Source organism: Macaca fascicularis, chromosome 9, assembly GCF_037993035.2.
Source record: "Macaca fascicularis isolate 582-1 chromosome 9, T2T-MFA8v1.1".
NCBI lineage: Eukaryota > Metazoa > Chordata > Mammalia > Primates > Cercopithecidae > Macaca > Macaca fascicularis.
Genome location: NC_088383.1, coordinates 131584659 through 131605292, shown reverse-complemented (window position 1 = coordinate 131605292; position 20634 = coordinate 131584659). Strand labels below are relative to the sequence as shown.

The following is a 20634-nucleotide window of genomic DNA, read 5'->3' as shown; positions in this document are numbered from 1 at the left end:
AGAGTTTGGGGAATCATCTGTGACTCCAGTGGAGGTGACAGGAATGGTATCCCCACTCCCTACTCTGGGCACACACAGGATGGAGCTCCACAGCTCCAGAGGGCAGGCCCATGCTGGCCTCATGTTCAAGAGTTTGGTGGCACCCATGCTGTCCTCTCTGGTTTCTGGCAAATTGCCAGGGATAGCGGGGCCATGGCCAGAGAGCTGCACGGATAGAAATTTTCACGCACTTTTGCAGGTCTGCAGTGCATGGTCAGAAGGCCAGGAATGACGTCCCTACAGGATTAGGGAGCCCTCCAGTGCTTGTCCTGAGCACCTGGATGAGGATCATTCCCGAACACTTGGAACAGGGTCCCATGAGAGACAGATCACCAGCAGCCTCCAGCCTCCAACATCAGACCCAGGACTGGCTCACCAGAGACTCCACCTTCCTCCCACGTAACCCACAGGGACATGAAAGAGAGGGGCCCACCTTGAGCTGCATCCTATCAGTCTGAAACACAAAATATGTCCAGAGATCGTGAGCCCTAGGGAGGGGTGAGAGGATTATTTACCTGCTGTTGACGCAGGTGAGGTCAGCCAAGTGTCTGTAAATTGCAACAAAGAAAAAAGACAGAATTAGACTTGAAGGGAAAAGGCCCAGAACAAAAGGTTCCGTGGGAGGGGGAATCAAACTGGAAACAATTCCACTTCCTGTTCCTGCCACTTGCTTCCCATGTGTCTGCCCAGGTCTCCTCTGCTGTGAACTCATCCAGGGGCAAAGGTCCTGCTGGAGACCAGACTGAGCCCTCCATTTCTCTAATCCTGAGGTATCTTTCTATGTGTTAGGGGATGCTCCCCACCATGCCATCCCACATCTGCTGATGCATGGACTGACTAGGATATCAGACGCCATTGCTGAGGCTCGGACACTGGAAGCTAAAATGTTAGGGGAACCAGGGGCTTCCCAGGGGACAATCAGGAATCAGGTTTCTGGCTAAGCAGAGACACCACAAACCTTTATTATCCCTTTCCCTGCCCAAGCACAAACTCTGCATCTTCTGGATACAAATGTGGCCCATCATAATCTTGGAATTTTTCCAGCAGCGATGGATGGGGGTATTGAGCCTGCCCTGACGATGCCTTGAACAGTTCAGTAGGTGACATCCTCAATTTTCAGAAACTATATGTGAGTCCTGAATATAAAAGGACCAAAGCTGATTAAACATGGGCCAGTTCCTGAAGCTGTAAGGTCTGTCCACTGGGACAGTTTGAAACTGTTTCATTAAGCTGAGAGGGGTTGAAAAGAAGACAGAAGCCTCCTGAATCCGACGTGTGTTTAAAAAGCGTTGTGCTGGGGTCTCAGTTACATAGCCAGTGTTGGGGGTAGAAATAATATGCTCCACAGTATCCACAGACAGAAACAGGAGAGCTCTGTGGAGTGGGGAAGGGGTGATTGGGCAGAAAGAGAAGGGACGTTTTGAGGAAGGACACTGGAAACTTACCTGGAATGGGTGTCGACTGGGAGTGTAAAACTGTGAGAAAGAGAAGAGAAGGTCAGATCAGGCACGTTACACAGAAGTCTGCAAAACTGGAACGAGGAGGGAAAGAAATGGGCAGTGTGACACTCAGTCCATCCTAGTTCCGATCACACAGGCAGGGACATTGCCATGCCATCCCCACAGAGATGCACCGTGTAAGGGGTCGAGGCAGATGCTGTCCACTATTGCCAGCTCTGAGGTGATTAACTTTGTGTCTGCCCAGGGTAACTAGGATAACCCCAAACCAACCCTTTCCCTTGCATGTCTTAGGCGTTTCTGAGTCAACAAGGCTGAGGAAGCCACTCCAGCCAAAATCCCTTGTGTGATCTTCCAGCCCGGACCAGAGGCAATAACAAGGCCATGCCTGGCCGGCCTCATGTGGGCTGCCCTCCCCACACCAGACCTGGGGCACAGGCAATGCTCAGCAGCGTTCTAAGAGGAGCTGAGGTCAAGAACTCCAACCCCACGCAACCCAGGCCTGACATGAAGAGACACACATTTACATTCCTAATCCTTGAGCCTCTATTTGCAGACGTCCTTACTGGGTCGCAGCTGAGAACCCACTTCCAGACAAGCATTTTTAGTTCAAAGTTCCTCGCAGCGAGAGGATTCCTCCCCTGCCTTGCTGTCTGTCCTGCGTCCATGATACCCTCACCCAGTGCTACTCAGCAGGGGAGAAAGGGGGCCCTGGGGAGCCAGCACTTTTCTCTTCTGCCTCCTCCTTGCACTGCCTCAAGAAAGGGAGAAAGTCTGGGTTGTTTGAGTTTGGTCCCCTGTCCTAAGTGACCACAGGAACACCAGGCCCTATAGCGAAATTCATACAGATTCTTAGCAGAGAGCTAACAAGACTGCATAAATACGGGAAACATAGAAGAAGCTTTGAGTGAGGAGATCAGAATGTAATTAGGATTTTCTTCCTAAGCAAACTCCAGTCTAGGAGAGGGAACCCAAGGTCTTGGAGGCCCACCTGAGCAGATGACACCAGCGTCTTCATGATGGCCACAGTTATGGGAGAGCCAGCCATTGTGGGGGCAACTCCACAGGTAGGACTCATGTCCTGAGCAGCGCACATCATGCAGAACAATGGGTCCTGAGCCCTGGCCAAACCAGGCATTTCCTGGGGCTGATGTGGCCCAGCCACAGCCCAGCTGCCTGCAGACCACACTGGCATCACTGGTGTCCCAGCTGTCATCACACACAGTGCCCCAGGAGCCTCGGAATAGGACCTCCACTCGGCCCTGACACCTGTTACTTCCATTCACCAGCCTCAGGGCCAAACTGGATTCAGATCCTACAGGGGAACACAAGAACCCTTCATCCATCCCTACCATGAGGTCAAGGATCTAAGGCGCATTCCATACTCAGGGCACTTCCTAATGGCCAAGGTCACCTGGACAAGCAGTCACGACTGAGCATGACTGCAACCAGAGGTTCAGCTTCATCACAGTGGAAGGAGAGGTGATACCCTATTCTGCCTGGGTTTGTGGAGTCTCAGGTTTTGGGGAAGCACCTGTGACCCCAGTGGAGGTGACAGGAATGGACGCCCCACTCCCTACTCTGAGCACACACAGGATGGAGCGCCACGGCTCCAGAGGCCAGGCCCATGCTGTCCCCATGTTGAAGACTTTGGTGGCACCCACGTGGTCCTCTCTGACTTCTGGAAAATTACCAGGGATGGCAAGGCCTTGGCCAGTCAGCTGCAGGGACAGAAATTGTCACCCATCCTTGCAGGTCTGCAATGCATGGCCAGAGGGCCAGGAATGAGGTCCCAGGAGTAGGGAGCCCTCCAGGGCTTGTCCTGAGCACCTGAATGAGGATATTTCCTGATACTTGGAACAGGGTCCCACAGGAGACAGGTCACCAACACCCTCCAGCCTCCAACACCTGACCCAGGACTGGCTCCCCAGAGACTCCAACTTCCTCTCACTCAATGCACAGGGACATGAAACAGAGAAGGGCTCACCTTGACCCTCATCCTATCATTTTCATTCAAAACATTTGTCCAGAGGTAGAGAGTGAGCCCTAGGGAGGGGTGAGAGGATTATTTACCTACTGTCGATGCAGGTAAGGTGCTGGTCGACAACAGGTCTGTAAATTGCAACAAAGACAAAGGCTAGAATTAAAGTTGAGGGTGAAAAACTCCAAAAGGAAAGGTCTCTGGGCAAGACAAGCATCATGAAAACTACTCGATTTCTGGTTCCTGCCACTTGCTCCCCAGGTGTCTGCCCAAGTCTGTAGCTCAAGGAGCACAGCCAGGGACATAGGCCTCGCTGGAGACCAGTCTGATCCCTCCTACCTCTGAAGTGTGGAATATCCTCTTCTCAGCTACAAAGGGTTTACCTGCCCCATCCACAGACACATGGACTGATGGGCACATTGGACACCATTGCTGAGACTCTCACACTTGAAACTAAAATGTTAGAAGGATCGGGGAGCTGCCCAAAGGAGTATAAAGTCTCCTGGCAAGTGGAGGCACCAGAAATATCTAATATATCTCTCCCTGCCAGAGCACGGCCTCTGCCTTTCCGGAGGTAGACGGGGCCCTGCCGCATCTGGGGGTGTTTGAAGGAGTGAGGAATGGAGGTATCAGGCCTGCACTGGCATTGCTTGCCCACGGACAGTCATGTTTAAGGCTATAGCTGACATTGCCTTCCCAGGAGACATTGGCAATCACTCTCAATTCTTAGAAAGATCATACCTTCTTAACCATGTCTGGTTAAGAAGCTTCATGCTAGGGTCTCAGTTACAGAGCAGGGAAAATAGTATGACCCACAGATAAGAAGGAGGGCTCTGCAGAGTGGGAAAAAGGACAATTGTGCAGAAAGAAAAGGGATATCCCAAGGAAGGACACTGGGGAATCACCTGACCTGGGCGTCAAATGGGACTGGGTGGCTGTGAGAAAGGAGGTCAGATCAGATGCACTGCACAGAAGCTGGCAAAACTGGAACAAAGGTGGAAGGAGCTAAACAGGTCATGCGTTCAGTCTATGCTAGGTCCCCATCAAGAGGGAGGGGCATTGCCATGCACGTCCCCACAAGGATGCTCCTTGGAAGACGTCTGGGCAGATCCTGCCACTACTGCCAGCTCCAAAGTGATTAAGTTTGTGTCTGCCCATAGTAATCAGGTTGACACAAAACCAACCCTCTCCCTTGCATGTCTTAGCAGTCCCTGAGTCAGCAAGTATGAAGAGGCCACTCTAGCAAAAATCCAGCCTATGATCTTCCAGCCCAGCCCACAGTCATTCAGAACAAGGCTTTGCTCAGCAGGTCTCACGGGCACTGCCCACCCCACACCTGACCAGTGCACAGGCAGGACACTGCAGTTCTCTGGAGGGAATTGCAGTCAAGCATTCACACTCCCAAAACCCAGGCCAGACATGGACAGACACAGATCTGCATTCCAAGCCTTGTGTTTCCAGTCTGAGGCCTGCTTACTGGGCCTCACCAGAAGACCCGCCCTTCCCAGCATGAGCCTTTGCTTCTGGGCTCCTCCCAGTGAGATCGACCCTCCCCCAACACCTATATGTGCTGCATCCACCTCACTGTCACCTAAACCTTTCAGTAGGGGAAAGGCGGAACCTTGGAGAGACAGCGTGCTATAGATTGGATGTTTGTCCCATCCAAGACTCATCTTGGGATTGGAAACTCGAAGTATAGAGGTGAGGCCTGATGCGCCATGTCTGGGTCATGGAGGCCAACGCTTTATGAATCACTTAGTGCCCTCTCTGGTCAAGGGTGAGTTCTTCTCTTAGTTCCTAGCAAGAGCTGGTGGTTGAAGAGTCTGGGCCCTCCCTCTTGCCCTCTCTTGCTTCCTTTACTTGCCATGTGACCTCTGCCCAGGACAGCTCCCCATCTCCTTCTGCTAGGAACTAAAGCAGCCTGGGGCCATCAACAGAAGCCAAGCAGATATCATGCTTCTATGCAGCCTGCAAAGCCCCGACCCAAATCAACCACTATCTTCATGAACAGCCTGACCCTAGCTATTCCTTTCCAGCCACACTAAAAGGCAAAGACCCAGCACTTTCCTCTTCTCTCTCTGCTTGCGCTGCCTCAGTAGGTGAACGAAGACGTGACCCTTATTACACTTTGGCCCATTTTTCTCCCTGAACTCCTCAAAATCTGGTAATGTGGCAAGGACTCATGCAGTTTCCTAGGAGAGAGCTAAGTAGATATCAGAAATACAGGAAAGGTTGAAAAAGCTCTGAGTGAGGAGATTAGAATATATTAAGACCTCACTTCCTGAGCAAAATCTACCCCAAGAGAGGAAACCCAAAGTCTTGGAGACCCACCTGAGCAGATGACACCAGCGTCTTCACTATGGCCACAGTTGTGGGAGAGCCAGCCATTGTGGGGGCAGTTCCACAGGTACGACTCATTCCCTGAGCAGCGCACATCATCCAGGACAATGGGTCCTGAGCCCTGGCCAAACCGGGCATTTCCTGGGGCTGATATGGCCCAGCCACAGCCCAGCTGCCTGCAGACCACACTGGCATCATTGATGTCCCAGCTGTCGTCACACACGGTGCCCCAGGAGCCTCGGTATAGGACCTCCACTCGGCCCTGACACCTGTCACCTCCATTCACCAGCCTCAGGGCCAAACTGGATTCAGGTCCTACAGGGGAACACAAGAACCCTTCAGCAATCCCTATCAGGAGGTCAAGGATCTAAGGCACATTCCACACTCAGGGCACTTCCTAATGGCCAAGGTCACCTGGACAAGTAGTCACGACTGAGTATGACTGCAACCAGAGGTTCAGCTTCATCACAGTGGAAGGAGAGGTGATACGCTATCCTGCCTGGGTTTATGGAGGATCAAGTTTTCAGGAAGCACCTATGACCCCAGTGGAGGTGACAGGAATAGTGCCCTACTCGCTACTCTGGGCACACACAGGAATGAGTGCCATAGCTCCAGAGGGCATGCCCATGCTGTCCCCATGATCAAGAGTTAGGTGGCACCCATGTGGTCCTCCCTGGTTTCTGGCAAATTGCCAAGGATGGCAAGGCCTTGGCCAGACAGCTGCAGGGACAGGAACTGTCACCCACCCTTGCAGCTCTGCAATGCATGGCCAGAGGGCCAGGAACGAGGTCCCATCAGGATGTAGGGAGTACTCCAGGGCTTGTCCTCAGCACCTGGATGAGGATCTTTCCTGATACTTGGAAGAGGATCCCATGGGAGACAGGTCACCAGCACCCTCCAGCCTCCAACACCAGAACCAGGACTGGCTCCCCAGAGACTCCAACTTCCTCCCACTAATGCACAAGGACATGAAAAACACAGGGGCCCACCTTGACCCTCATCCTATCCTTTCCAGAAAAAAAACATTTGTCCAGAGGTAGAGAGTGAGCCCTAGGAACGGTTGAGAGGATTATTTACCTACTGTCAATGCAGGTAAGGTAGTGGTCGGCAACGTGTCTTTAATTGCAACAAAGACAAAGGCTAGAATTAAACTTGAGGGTGAAAAGCTCCAAAAGGAAAAGTCTCCGGACATGGCAAGCATCATGAAAACTACTCAATTTCTGGTTCCTGTCACTTGCTCCCCATGTGTCTGCCCAAGTCTTCAGCCCAGTGAGCTCAGCAAGGGACACAGGCCTCACTGGAGACCAATCTGATCCCTCTGACCTCTGGGCTTGCCTGCCCCATCCACTGACACATGTGTTGCAGGAAGTCAGGGACCCTGAACAGAGGGACCGGCTGAAGCTGCGGCAGAAGAACATAAATTGTGAAGATTTCACGGACATTTATTAGTTCCCCAAATTAATGCTTTTATAATTTCTTACACCTGTCTTTACTGTAATCTCTGAACATAAATTGTGAAGATTTCATGGACACTTATCACTTCCACAATCAATACCCTTGTGTTTTCCGATTCCTGTCTTCAGTTTAATCTCTTAATCCTGTCATCTTCTTCATAAACTGAGGAGGATGAATGTCACCTCAGGACCCTGGGATTGTATCAACTGCACAAATTGTTTGTAGAGCGTGTGTGTTTGAACAACATGTAATCTGGGCATCTTAAAAAAAAAAAAAAAAACAGGATAACAGTGAGATTCAGGGAGCGAGAGAGGTAACTTTGAACTGGCTGCCGGAGAGCCAGACGGAACAGAGCTATATTTCTCCTCTTTCATAAGCAAATAGGAGAAATATTGCTGAATTCTTTTTCTCAGCAAGGAACATCCCTGAGGAAGAGAATGCGCCCTGAAGGTAGGCTTATAGATGACCCCTTTTAAGGCCTTCCGTCTTTTGTGGTTGAAGCCAAAGGGATGAAATAAGCCCCGGACTCCTGTAGCGCTCCCAGGCTTATTAGGTGGAGGAAAATTCCCACCTAATAATTTGTGGTCAGACAGGTTGTCTGCTCTCAAACCCTGTTTCCTGATAAGATGTTATCAATGACAATGCGTGCCCGAAACTTCATTAGCAATTTTAATTTCTTCTCATCCGGTGGTCCTGTGATCTTGCCCTGCCTGCATTTGCTTTGTGATATTTTATTACCTTGTGAAGTATGTGATCTCTGTGACCCACACCCTATTCGTGCACTCCCTCCCCTTTCGAAAATCGCTAATAAAAACTTGCTGGTTTTATGGCTCAGGGAACATCACGGATCCGGCCGACATGTGATGTTTCCCCCGGACACCCAGCTTTAAATTTCTCTCTGTGCTCTTTCCCTTTATTTCCCAACCCAGCCGAGACACTTAGGAACTAAAAAGAACCCACATTAAACATTGGGAGCAGGTTCTCCCGATACACATGGACTAATGGGCACATCTGACACCATTGCTGAGCCTCCGACCATTGGAGCTAAAGTGTTAGAAGGATCAGGGAGCTGCCCAAAGGAGTATAAATTCTCCTAGCAAGTGGAGGCACCAGAAATATATAATATCTCTCTCCCTGCCTGAGCATGGCCTCTGCCTTTCTGGATGTAGATGGGGCCCTGACGCATCTGGGGGTGTTTGAAGGACTTTGTGTCTGCCCATAGCAATCAGGAAGACACAAAACCAACCCTCACCCTTGCACGTGTTAGTAGTCCCTGCATCAGCAAGTATGAAGCGGCCACTCCAGCAAAAATCCAGCCTGTCATCTCCTAGCCCAGCCCACAGGCATTCATAACAAGGCTTTGCTCAGCAGGCCTTATGGGCACTGTCTGACCTACACCTGACTGGTGCACACGGAAGACACTGCAGTGCTCTGGAGGGAATTATAGTCAAGCACTCACACCCCCAAAACCCAGGCCAGACATGGACAGTCACGAAACTGCATTTCCAGCCTTGTGCTTCCAGTCTGATGCCTCCTTATTGGTCCTCGACAGAAGACCCTCCCTTCCCAGCATGAGCCTTTGCTTCTGGGCTCCTCCCAGTGAGACCATCCCTCCACCAATGCCTATATGTGCTGTATCCACCTCACCCTCACCTAAACCTTTCAGTAGGGGAAAGGCAGAACCCTGGAGAGCCAGCGTACTATAGTTTGGATGCTTGTCCCCTCCAAGACTCATGTTGGGATTGGATCCCCAAGTATACAGGTGAGGCCTGATGTCCCATGTCTGGGTCATGGAGGCCAACCCTTCATGAATCACTTAGTGACCTCCCTGGTCAGGGATGAGTTCTTCTCTTAGTTCCTAGCAAGAGCTGGTGGTTGAAAAGAGTCTGGGCCCTCCCTCTTGCTCTCTCTTGCTTCCTCCCTCACCATGTGACCTCTGCCCAAGCCAGCTCCCCATCCCCTTCTGCCAGGCGTAAAAGCAGTCTGAGGCTCGCAGCAGAAACTGAGCAGATGCCTGCACCATGCTCCTATGTAGCCTGCAAAGCCACAACCCAAATCAACCTCTATCTTCATGAACAACCTGGCCCCAGCTATTCCTTTCCAGCCACACTAAAAGGCAAAGACCCGGTGCTTTCGTCTTCTCCCTCTGCTTGTGCTGCCTCGGTGAACAAAGGTGTGACCCTTATTTCACTTTGGCCCATTGTCCTTTCTGACCTCCTCAAAACCTGGCAATGTGGCAAGGACTCATGCAGTTTTCTAGGAGAGAGCTAAGGAGATATCAGAAATACAGGAAAGGTTGAAAAAGCTCTGAGTGAGGAGATTGGAACATATTAAGACTTTGCTTCCTGAGCAAAATCTACCCCAAGAGAGGAGACCCAAAGTCTTGGAGACCCACCTGAGCAGATGACACCAGCATCTTCATGATGGCCACAGTTGTGGGAGAGCCAGCCATTGTGGGGGCAGTTCCACAGGTGGGACTCGTAGCCTGAGCAGCGCACGTCATCCAGGACAATGGGTCCTGAGCCCTGGCCAAACCGGGCATTTCCTGGGGCTGATGTGGCCCAGCCACAGCCCAGCTGCCTGCAGACCACACTGGCATCATTGGTGTCCCAGCTGTCATCACACACGGTGCCCCAGGAGCCTCGGTATAGGACCTCCACTCGGCCCTGACACCTGTCACCTCCATTCACCAGCCTCAGGGCCAAACTGGATTCAGGTCCTACAGGGGAACACAAGAACTCTTCATCCATTCCTATCAGGAGGTCAAGGATCTAAGGCACATTCCACACTCAGGGCACTTCCTAATGCCAAAGTCACCTGGGCAGGCAGTCACGACTGAGTATGACTGCAACCAGAGGTTCAGCTTCATCACAGTGGAAGGAGAGGTGATATGCTATCCTGCCCGGGTTTATGGAGGATCAAGTTTTGGGGAAGCATCTGTGACCCCAGTGGAGGTGACAGGAGTAGGCGCCCTACTCCCTACTCTGGGCACACACAGGATGGAGTGTCACAGCTCCAGAGGTCAGGCCCATGCTGTCCCTATGTTCAAGAGTTAGGTGGCACCCACGTGGTCCTCCCTGGTTTCTGGCAAATTGCCAAGGATGGCAAGGCCTTGGCCAGACAGCTGCAGGGACAGGAACTGTCACCCACCCTTGCAGGTCTGCAATGCATGGCCGGAGGGCCAGGAACGAGGTCCCATCAGGATGTAGGGAGTCCTCCAGGGCTTGTCCTCAGCACCTGGATGAGGATCTTTCCTGATACTTGGAAGAGGATCCCGTGGGAGACAGGTCACCAGCACCCTCCAGCCTCCAACACCAGAACCAGGACTGGCTCCCCAGAGACTCCAACTTCCTCCCACTAATACACAAGGCATGAAAAACACAGGGGCCCACCTTGACCCTCATCCTATCTTTTCCAGAAAAAAACATTTGTCCAGAGGTAGAGAGTGAGCCCTAGGAGGGGTTGAGAGGATTATTTACCTACTGTCAATGCAGGTAAGGTGGTGGTCGGCAACGCGTCTTTAATTGCAACAAAGACAAAGGCTAGAATTAAACTTGAGGGTGAAAAGCTCCAAAAGGAAAAGTCTCCGGACATGGCAAGCATCATGAAACCTACTCAATTTCTGGTTCCTGTCACTTGCTCCCCATGTGTCTGCCCATGTCTTCAGCCCAGTGAGCACTGCAAGGGACACAGGCCTCACTGGAGACCAGTCTGATCCCTCCAGCCTCTGAAGTGTGGGATATCCTCTTCTCAGGTTCAAAGGGTTTGCCTGCCCCATCCACTGACATATGGACTAATGGGCATATCTGACACCATTGATGAGCCTCTGACCTTTGGAGCTAAAGTGTTAGAAGGATCAGGGAGCTGCCCAAAGGAGTATAAAGTCTCCTAGCAAGTGGAGGCACCAGAAATATGTAATATCTCTCTCCCTGCCCAAGCATGGCCTCTGCCTTTCTGGATGTAGATGGGGCCCTGATGCATCTGGGGATGTTTGAAGGACTTGTGTCTGCCCATAGCAATCAGGTTGACACAAAACCAACCCTCTCCCTTGCACATGTTAGTAGTCCCTGCATCAGCAAGTAGGAAGAGGCACTCCAGCAAAAATCCAGCCTGTCATCTCCTAGCCCAGCCCACAGGCATTCATAACAAGGCTTTGCTCAGCAGGCCTCATGGACATTGCCATCACCCCACCACCACCACACCTGACTGGTGCACAGGCAGGACACTGCAGTGCTCTGGAGGGAATTGCAGTCAAGCAGGCCAGACATGGACAGTCATGGACAGTCACAAAACTGCACTCCCAGCCTTGTGTTTCCAGTCTGATGCCTCCTTATTGGTCCTCAGCAGAAGACCCTCTCTTCCCAGCATGAGCCTTTGCTTCTGGGCTCCTCCCAGTGAGACCATCCCTCCACCAATGCCTATATGTGCTGTATCCACCTCACCCTCACCTAAACCTTTCAGTAGGGGAAAGGCAGAACCCTGGAGAGCCAGCATGCTATAGTTTGGATGCTTGTCCCCTCCAAGACTCATGTTGGGATTGGATCCCCAAGTATACAGGTGAGGCCTGATGTCCCACGTCTGGGTCATAGAGGCCAACACTTCATGAATCACTTAGTGACCTCCCTGGTCAGGGATGAGTTCTTCTCTTAGTTCCTAGCAAGAGCTGGTGGTTGAAAAGAGTCTGGGCCCTCCCTCTTGCTCTCTCTTGCTTCCTCCCTCACCATATGACCTCTGCCCAAGCCAGCTCTCCATCCCCTTCTACCAGGAGTACAAGCAGCCTGAGGCCCACAGCAAAAGCTGAGCAGATGCCTGCACCATGCTCCTATGCAGCCTGCAAAGTCACGACTCAAATCAACCTCTATCTTCATGAACAACCTGGCCCCAGCTATTCCTTTCCAGCCACACTAAAAGGCAAAGACCTGGTGCTTTTGTCTTCTCCCTCTGCTTGTGCTGCCTCAGTGAACAAAGGTGTGACCCTTATTTCACTTTGGCCCATTGTCCTCTCTGACCGCCTCAAAACCTGGCAATGTGGTAAAGACTCACGCAGTTTCCTAGGAGAGAGCTAAGGAGATATCAGAAATATAGGAAATATTGAAAAAGCCCTGAGTGAGGAGATTAGAACATATTAAGACCTCATTTCCTGAGCAAAATCTACCCCAAGAGAGGAGACCCAACGTCTTGGAGACCCACCTGTGCAGATGACACCAGCGTCTTCATGATGGCCACAGTTGTGGGAGAGCCAGCCATTGTGGGGGCAGTTCCACAGGTACGACTCATTCCCTGAGCAGCGCACATCATCCAGGACAATGGGTCCTGAGCCCTGGCCAAACCGGGCACTTCCTGGGGCTGACGTGGCCCAGCCACAGCCCAGCTGCCTGCAGACCACATTGGCGTCACTGGTGTCCCAGGAGTCATCACACACAGTGCCCCAGGAGCCTCGGTATAGGACCTCCACTCGGCCCTGACACCTGTCACCTCCATTCACCAGCCTCAGGGCCAAACTGGATTCAGGTCCTACAGGGGAACACAAGAACCCTTCAGCAATCCCTATCAGGAGGTCAAGGATCTAAGGAATGTTCCACACTCAAGGCACATCCTAATGGCTAAAGTCACCTGAGCAGGCAGTCACCTTTGAATATGACTGCAACCAGAGATTCAGCTTCATCAAAGTTGAAGGAGCAGTGACACCCTTTTCTGTCTGGATTTATGAAGGCTCAAGTTTTGGGGAAGCACCTGTGATCCCACTGGAGTTAAAAGGAATGGATACTCCATTCCCTAACTTGGGCACACCCAGGACAGAGCTACACAGCTACAGTTGGCAGGCGAGACCCTCCCCATGCTCAGGAGCTTGGTGGCAATTCTATGGTCCTTTCTGGCTTCTGAAAATTTCACAGGTATGACAAGGCCTTGGCCAGACAGGTGCGGGGACAGTCACTTTCACTGACTTTTCACACCTCTGCAATGCATGGGCTGAGGGACAGGAATGAGGTCTTAGTAGGATTAGGGAATCCTCCAGGGCTTTTCCTCAGCACCTGGATGAAGATCTTTCCTGACCAGTCGGAACAGGATTCCACAGGAGACAAGTCACCAGCAACCTCCAGCCTCCAACATCAGACCCAGAGCTGGGTCCCCACAGACTCTACCTTCCTCCCCCGCAACCCGCAGGGACATGAAAAAGAGAGGGGCCCTCCTTGACCCTCATTCTATCATTTTCAGACAAAACATTTGTCCAGAGGTAGAGAGCGAGCCCTAGGGAGGAGTGAGAGGACTATTTACCTACTGTCGATGCCGGTAAGGTGGTGGTTGGCAACGCGTCTATAAATTGCAACAAAGACAAAGGCTAGAGTTAAACCTGAGGATGAAAAGCCCCAAAAGGAAAGGTCTCTGGACAAGGCAAGCATCATGAAAACTACCCCACTTCTGGTTCCTGCCACTTGTTCCCTATGTGTCTGCCCAAGTCTTCAGCTCAGCAAGCTCGGCAAGGGACATAGGCCTGATGGAAGACTAGTTCGATCCCTCCTATCTCTGAAGTGTGGGATGTCCTCTTCTCAGTCACAAAGGGTTAGCCTGTTCCATGCACTGACACATGGACTAACAGGCATATTTGACACCATTGCTGAGACTCTACTAGTTCGAGCTAAAATGTTAGGGGAACCAAGGAGCTAACCAAGGGGTATCAAGTTTCCTGGTACGTGGAATTGCCAGAAATATTTATTATCCCTCTCCCTGCCCGAGCATGGCCTATGCCTCTTCTAGATGCAGATGTGGCCCTGCAGAATCTGAGGTGTTTGAAGGAGTGAGGAATGGAGGTATTAGGCCTGCACTGACATTGCTTGCCCATGGCAGAAGTCATGTTTATTGACTGATATTGGCTTCCCAGGAGACTTTGGCAATCACTCAATTCTCAGGAAGGTCATATCAGCTCTGAATAGAAAAGGACCAAAGCTAATTAAATATGAGGCCACTTTCTAAACCTCTAAGGGTTGGTCATTGGGACAATATGAAACTGCTTCACGAAAGCTGAGATAAATGGAACAGAAGACAGAAGCCTCCTGAACCCTAGGTCTGGTTTAGAAGTGCCATGCTGGGGTCTCAGTTACAGAGCAAGGGAAAATCATATGCCCTGAAGTATCCACTCTGAGAAGAATGAGGGCTCTGTGGAGTGCAGAAAGGGATAATTGTGCAGAAAGAAGAGGGACATCCCAAGGAAGGACACTGGTGAATCACCTGGCTTGGGCGTCGACCAGGACTGGGCAGCTGTGAGAAAGAGGAGGTCAGATCAGATGCACTACGAAGATGGCAAAACCAGAACAAAGGTGGAAGGAACTAAACAGGTCATGCCTTCAGTCCACCCTAGGTCTCCATCACAGAGGGAGGGGTATTGCCATGCACATCCCCACAGAGATGCTCCTTGGAAGGTGTCTAGGCAGATCCTGTCCACTATTGCCAACTCCAAAGTGATTAACTTTGTGTCTGCCAATAGTAATCAGGTTGACACAAAACCAACACTCTCCCTTGCACATCTTAGCAGTCCCTGAGTCAAAAAATGTGAGGAGGCCACTCCAGCCAAAGTCTTGCCTGTGATCTTCCAGCCCAGCCAACAGGCATTCATAATAAGGCTTTGCCCAGCAGACCTCATGGGAACTGCACACTCCACACCAGACTGGTGCACAGGCACAACACTGCAGTGCTCTGGAGGGAGTTGTGGTCAAGGACTCACAGTGCCCAAATCCCAGACCAGACACGGACAGACACAGATCTGCACTCCTAGCCTTGTGTCTCTATTAAGACACCACCTTATTGGGCCTAAGCAGAAGACCGCAGTTCCTAGCAGGAGCCTTTGGTTCTGGGCTCCTTCCAGTGAGACAGTCCCTCCCCCATCCCCTATATGTGCTTCATCCACGTAACCCTTATGCAAAATCTTTCAGTAGGGGAAAGTTGGAACCCTGGAGAACCAGAGTGCTATACTTTGGAGGCTTGTCACGTCCAAGTGTCATATTGCAATTGGATCCCCAAGTTTAGAGTTGAGGCCTGATGCGCCATGTCTGGGTCATGGAGACCCACCCTTCATGAATAACTTACTGCCCTCCTGGTGAGGGATGAGTTCTTCTCTTAGTTCCTAGCAAGAGTTGGTGGTTGAAAAGAGCCTGGGCCTTCCCTCTTGCCCTCTCTTGCTTCCTCCCTCACCATGTGACCTCTGCCCAGGCCAGTTCCCCATCCTCTTCTGCCAGGAGTACAAGTAGCCCGAGGCCCTCAGCAGAAGCTGAGCTGAACAAACCTGCCCAAGCTATTCCTTTCCAGCCACACTAAAAGGCAAAGACCTGGCGCTTTCGTCTTCTCCCTCTGCTTGTGCTGCTTCGGTGAACAAAGGTGTGACCCTTATTTAACTTTGGCCATTGTCCTGCCTGACCTCCTCAAAACCTGGCAATGAACACTCACGCTGTTTCCTAGCAGAGAGCTAAGGAGATATTAGAAATATAGGAAAGGTTGAAAAAGCTCTGAGTGAGGAGATCAGAGCATCATGAGATCTTGCTTCTTGAGCAAAATCTACTCCAAGAGAGGGAGCCCAAGGTCTTGGAGACCCACCTGAGCAGATGACACCAGCGTCTTCACTGTGCTGACAGTTGTGGGAGAGCCAGCCATTGTGGGGGCAGCTCCACAAGTAGGACTCCTGTCCTGAGCAGCGCACGTCATCCAGGACAATGGGTCCTGAGCCCTGGCCAAACCGGGCATTTCCTGGGGCTGACGTGGCCCAGCCACAGCCCAGCTGCCTGCAGACCACATTGGCGTCACTGGTGTCCCAGGAGTCATCACACACGGTGCCCCAGGAGCCTCGGTATAGGACCTCCACTCGGCCCTGACACCTGTCACCTCCATTCACCAGCCTCAGGGCCAAACTGGATTCAGATCCTACAGGGGAACACAAGAACCCTTCATCCATCTCTATGATGAGGTCAAGGATAAGGCATGTACAACACTCAGAGCAGTAGGCAAAGTAGTCAAGTTTGAATACAAATGCCAATGTCACCAGGACACGCAGTCATGACTGAAGATTACCATACCCAGAGGTTAAGCTTTGTCATAGTGGAAAAAGTGATGCCCTATTCTACTCAAGTCTATAAAAGCTCAAGTTATGGGTAAGCATGTATGACATCCCAGAGGAGGGGCCAGGAATGGACACCCCACTCCCCACTCTGGGGGCAGACAGGATGGAGCTACACAGCTACAAATGGCAGGCCTAGACCCCTAACAATCTAGGGCAAGTTCCACACTCAGGGCATTTCCTAATGAACTAAGTCACCCAGGCAGGCAGTCACCTTTGCATAATGAAGCCAGAGATTAGGCTTAATTATAGTGAAAGTAGCACTGACAGCCTACTCTGCCCAGGTCTATGGATGCTCAACTTCTGGGGAAGCACCTGTGACCCCAGTGGAGGTGATAGGAATGGATATCCCACTATCTAGTTGGGTACACAGAGGATGGAGCTTCTCAGCTGCAGATGGCAGGCCCAGACCCCTCCCTTATTCAGGAGCATGGTCCTGTCTGGCTGACTGGGAAAGTACCAGAGATGGCAGGGATGAGGTCCCCGTAGGATTAGGGAGACCCCCCAAGGCTTGTCCTGAGCACACAGATGAGGATCTTTCCTGACCACTTGGAACAGGATCCCACAGGAGATAGGTCACCAGCACCCTCCACTCTCCAACATCACATCTAGTTCTGGGTCTTCAGAGACTCCAGCTTCCTCCCTACCCAACCCACAGAAACATGAAGAAGCAAGGGCCCACCTTGAGCCTCATCCTATCGTGAGCCTAATGATTCCTAATGATCTTCTGGGAGGTCCTACTCCTGTTCCTAGTGCCCAGCTCACTGTTGAGCCAACTGTTTATCACCTGCTGCCGTCCTCCCACCTTTAGCCTACTTCCCCACCTCTCTTCATGGCAATCATAAGTGAACTATGAACTCCGAAGTGTATGCAGAGGTAGAAAGTGAGCCCCAGGGAGTGTTGAGAGGATTCTTTACCTTCTGTGGGTACAGGTGATGTCCTGACAGGCCAACTGTCTGTAAACAGCAACAAAGAGAAAGGATACAATTGGATTTGAAGGGAAAAAGGTAAAAAACAAGCAGTTCTCTGGACCAGGCAGCACACGTCATCCAGGACAATGGGTCCTGAGCCCTGGCCAAACCGGGCATTTCCTAGGACATGGTTGTGAAAACAATTCCACTCCCAGGTCCAGCCACTTGCTCCCCATGTGTCTGCCCAGGTCTCCTGCCCACAGAACTCATTCAGGGACAAAGGACACCATGCAGGCCCTTCCATCTCTCTCTGAGACAAGGATGACCTCTTCTCAATTAGGAAACCTTCGCCACCTCCATCCCCCACCATCCACTGACACATGGACTGTCTGACTCATCTGACACCACTGCCAAGTCTTGACACTTGCAGCTAAAATATTCGGGGGACTAGCGGGCCCACCCGGGGGATATCAGGTTTCCTGGTAAGTGAAGGCACCAGAAACATTTCTTAGCCTCTCTCTCACCTGAGCATGGCCTCTGCCTCTTCTGAATGCAGACATGGCCCTGCAGAATCTGGGGGTCTTTCAAGGGTCTTTCAAGTAGTGAGAGATGCGGGTATCAGGCCTATACTGACCTTGCCTTCAACAGAACATCAGAGGGTCTCACCCTCAATTCTCAGAAAGGTTATGTCAGCCCAGAACATAAAGGGGCCAAAGCTCATTAAACAGGTGGCTTCTTTCTGAACCTGTAAGGGTTTTCCATTGGGACAGCATGGAACTATATGATGAAAGCTGAGATGGATTGAAGAGAAGGCAGAAGCTGAATCCTACGTGTGCTTAAGAAGCACCATGCTAGGGTCTCAGTTATAGAGCTGGGGTGAAAATAACATGCCCGAGAGTATCTGCAGAGAAGCAGGAAGGCTCTGTGGATTGGGGAAGGGGTAACCAAGCAGAAAAGGGTATCCCGAGGAAGGATTCTGGGGACTCACCTGGCCTGAGCGTCGACTGAGGCTGGGCAGCTATGAGAAAAAATAGCAACATTAGACACCAAACACTCAGTGACTCCAACTAGAGTTAAGGTTGAAGTGACTTGGGGTAGCCACACCCTCAGCTGATGCCCATCACATGTCCACCAAGTGGGCCCTGCCAGTGCCCACCGTGAAGCCCTCAGTCCCTCAGGGAACCCACAGCCCCCGGCATTGCCTCCGTCTCTGTGCCTGCGGCTCACTCTCCAGGGATATGAAGGTCACTTCGGTGCCTGGGACTGGCCACAACAACCTCAGTATCAACACCCAGGGAGCAGCAAACAGCCACCCTAAGCAATGAGTGGATGAAGACCCTAACTCTCCACCCTTGAGCGGCAGTGAGTCTGAGGTTTGACGTGGATTCTTGGTGATCCTCTGGGAGGTCCCCCTGCTCCCCACGCTGAGCTCGCATGTGAGCCCACCATTTGTGACTCACTGACATCCTCCCACCCTTACCCCACTTCCCTGCCTCTCTTCACAGCAATCATAAGTGAACTATTTACAAATGCATCCTTCCCTTTGGGTCAGTGGCTGACAGCACTCAAGGTAATACGGTGTTCAAGGGGAGGGGAGGTTTCACCAACCAGGTCCCTGAAACATGCCATCCCTGAGAAGGAGCATCGGGGAAAACAGGGGTATGAGTTATGCGGACGTTCCTAGAGCAGAATAAAAAGCTCGTTATTTCTGATGTCAGCATGCTGGACCCTGTGTCTGAACACCGGTGCCTCAGTCACCTCCAAACCAATGTTGGGGCACTGCTTGCAGCTTGGGGATCCGTGCTGACCATGGCATTGTACCCACAGGCCAGTTGCCCCAACTAAACTCCAGAGCCACCAGATAACCAGGAAAGTCTTGGGCGGGGGCCCTGGAGTGAGAAACCTGTTTGTCACTATATTCTCTGAATACAGTCTGTCCCCAGAATGGGCCCAAGTGATTTTCTTTTTTTAATAGAGACGGGGTTTGCCATCTTGCCCAGAACTGGTCTTGAACACCTGAGCTCAAGCAATCTGCCTGCCTCATCCTCCCAAAGTGCTGGGATTACAGTTGTGAGCCACCACACCTGACCCTCCAGAGATCTTTGATGCCCACTGGAGCAGATAACACCAGCATCTTCACTATGGCCACAGTTATGGGAGAGCCAGCCATTGTGGGGGCAGCTCCACAGGTAGGACTCGTACCCTGAGCAGCGCACGTCATCCAGGACAATGGGTCCTGAGCCCTGGCCAAACCAGGCATTTCCTGGAGCTGACATGGCCCAGCCACAACCTAGCTGCCTGCAGACCACGTTGGCATCATTGGTGTCCCAGCTGTCATCACACACGGTGCCCCAGGAGCCTTGATACAGGACCTCCACCCGGCCCTGACACCTGCCATCTCCATTCACCAGTCTCAGGGCCAAATCATAATCAGATCCTAGAGGAAGGCACAGAATTTCTCTTGTACACTCCTACTGAGAGACAAGGTCTCAGGGCCTGCAGGGCATTCAGGGTCTTTCCCATAGGCAAATATCTTTGAGAGAATCTCTAACTAGGCTGGGCTCTAACATGCCTTAAGGTTAGAGTTCTTCATGGGGAAGAGGACAGTGACTGCTTGGCCCAAACCCAAGTCTTAGAGCTTCTGCTGGAGGAGAATAAAAGACTCCACCTAATCTGCATCCTGGAAGGAGCCTAGAGATACACAAGACCCTTCTCTAAGCAGACCATGGGCTCTGCCTGATTCACTCAGACAGGGGACACATAACATCCCACACTGAAGAGCAGCGTGATGACATCAGGATGTCCTGGAAGGAGCTCTGATGTGTATCTGCAGCTCTAAGGTTGGCTTGGAGCACATTTTGCATGTGATCTTCCTGGCCTTATAGCCTTCCTCAGGGCCAGGATGGCTGGGGTCAGCACAGAGCTGTGGAGATGGGGGAGCTGGGTTGTCACTCTGAACTGGAGACTGATCCCACTGGTCTCTGCTTCCAAAGCACACAGGCTCTTGGAGATGCCACATTCTGACTGATTTCTCCCTACTCCCAGGAGCATGGGCAATGAAGGAAGCTTCACTCTAGCTGACCTCTGGGATCCAGGTCACTGTGTACTCACAACATTCCCTCCCATCCCATTCCCTAAAACTTTTCCTGAATAACAGTAAAGCCCATGGATATAGTTGGCATCATGACATAACAGAAACAGACTCAAAATTACTGATTACCTGTCACAACAGTAGACTCGGTATTTGTGGTGGTAGTCTCTGCATTTGCCAATTGTAGAAGATGAAAAACAAAATTTAAAAAAATATATATATATAAAATTAGATCTCCTCTGAGGACACTCATGGGC

General features: G+C 51.5%; 1 protein-coding gene across 1 annotated transcript in view; it reads right to left on the bottom strand.

Annotated features, from left to right (window-relative positions):
- DMBT1 (deleted in malignant brain tumors 1) overlaps window positions 1-20634 on the bottom strand; it is an 88464-nt gene that overhangs the window by 40680 nt on the left and 27150 nt on the right. Inside the window, exons 7-15 of the mRNA XM_065521562.2 lie at window positions 19400-19723; window positions 18275-18304; window positions 17293-17331; window positions 15859-16182; window positions 12463-12786; window positions 9668-9991; window positions 5809-6132; window positions 4383-4412; window positions 555-587 (exon numbers count right to left, since the gene is read on the bottom strand). Coding sequence (XP_065377634.1) covers window positions 555-587; window positions 4383-4412; window positions 5809-6132; window positions 9668-9991; window positions 12463-12786; window positions 15859-16182; window positions 17293-17331; window positions 18275-18304; window positions 19400-19723 — 1752 coding nt within the window. The remainder of the gene's footprint in view (window positions 1-554; window positions 588-4382; window positions 4413-5808; window positions 6133-9667; window positions 9992-12462; window positions 12787-15858; window positions 16183-17292; window positions 17332-18274; window positions 18305-19399; window positions 19724-20634) is intronic.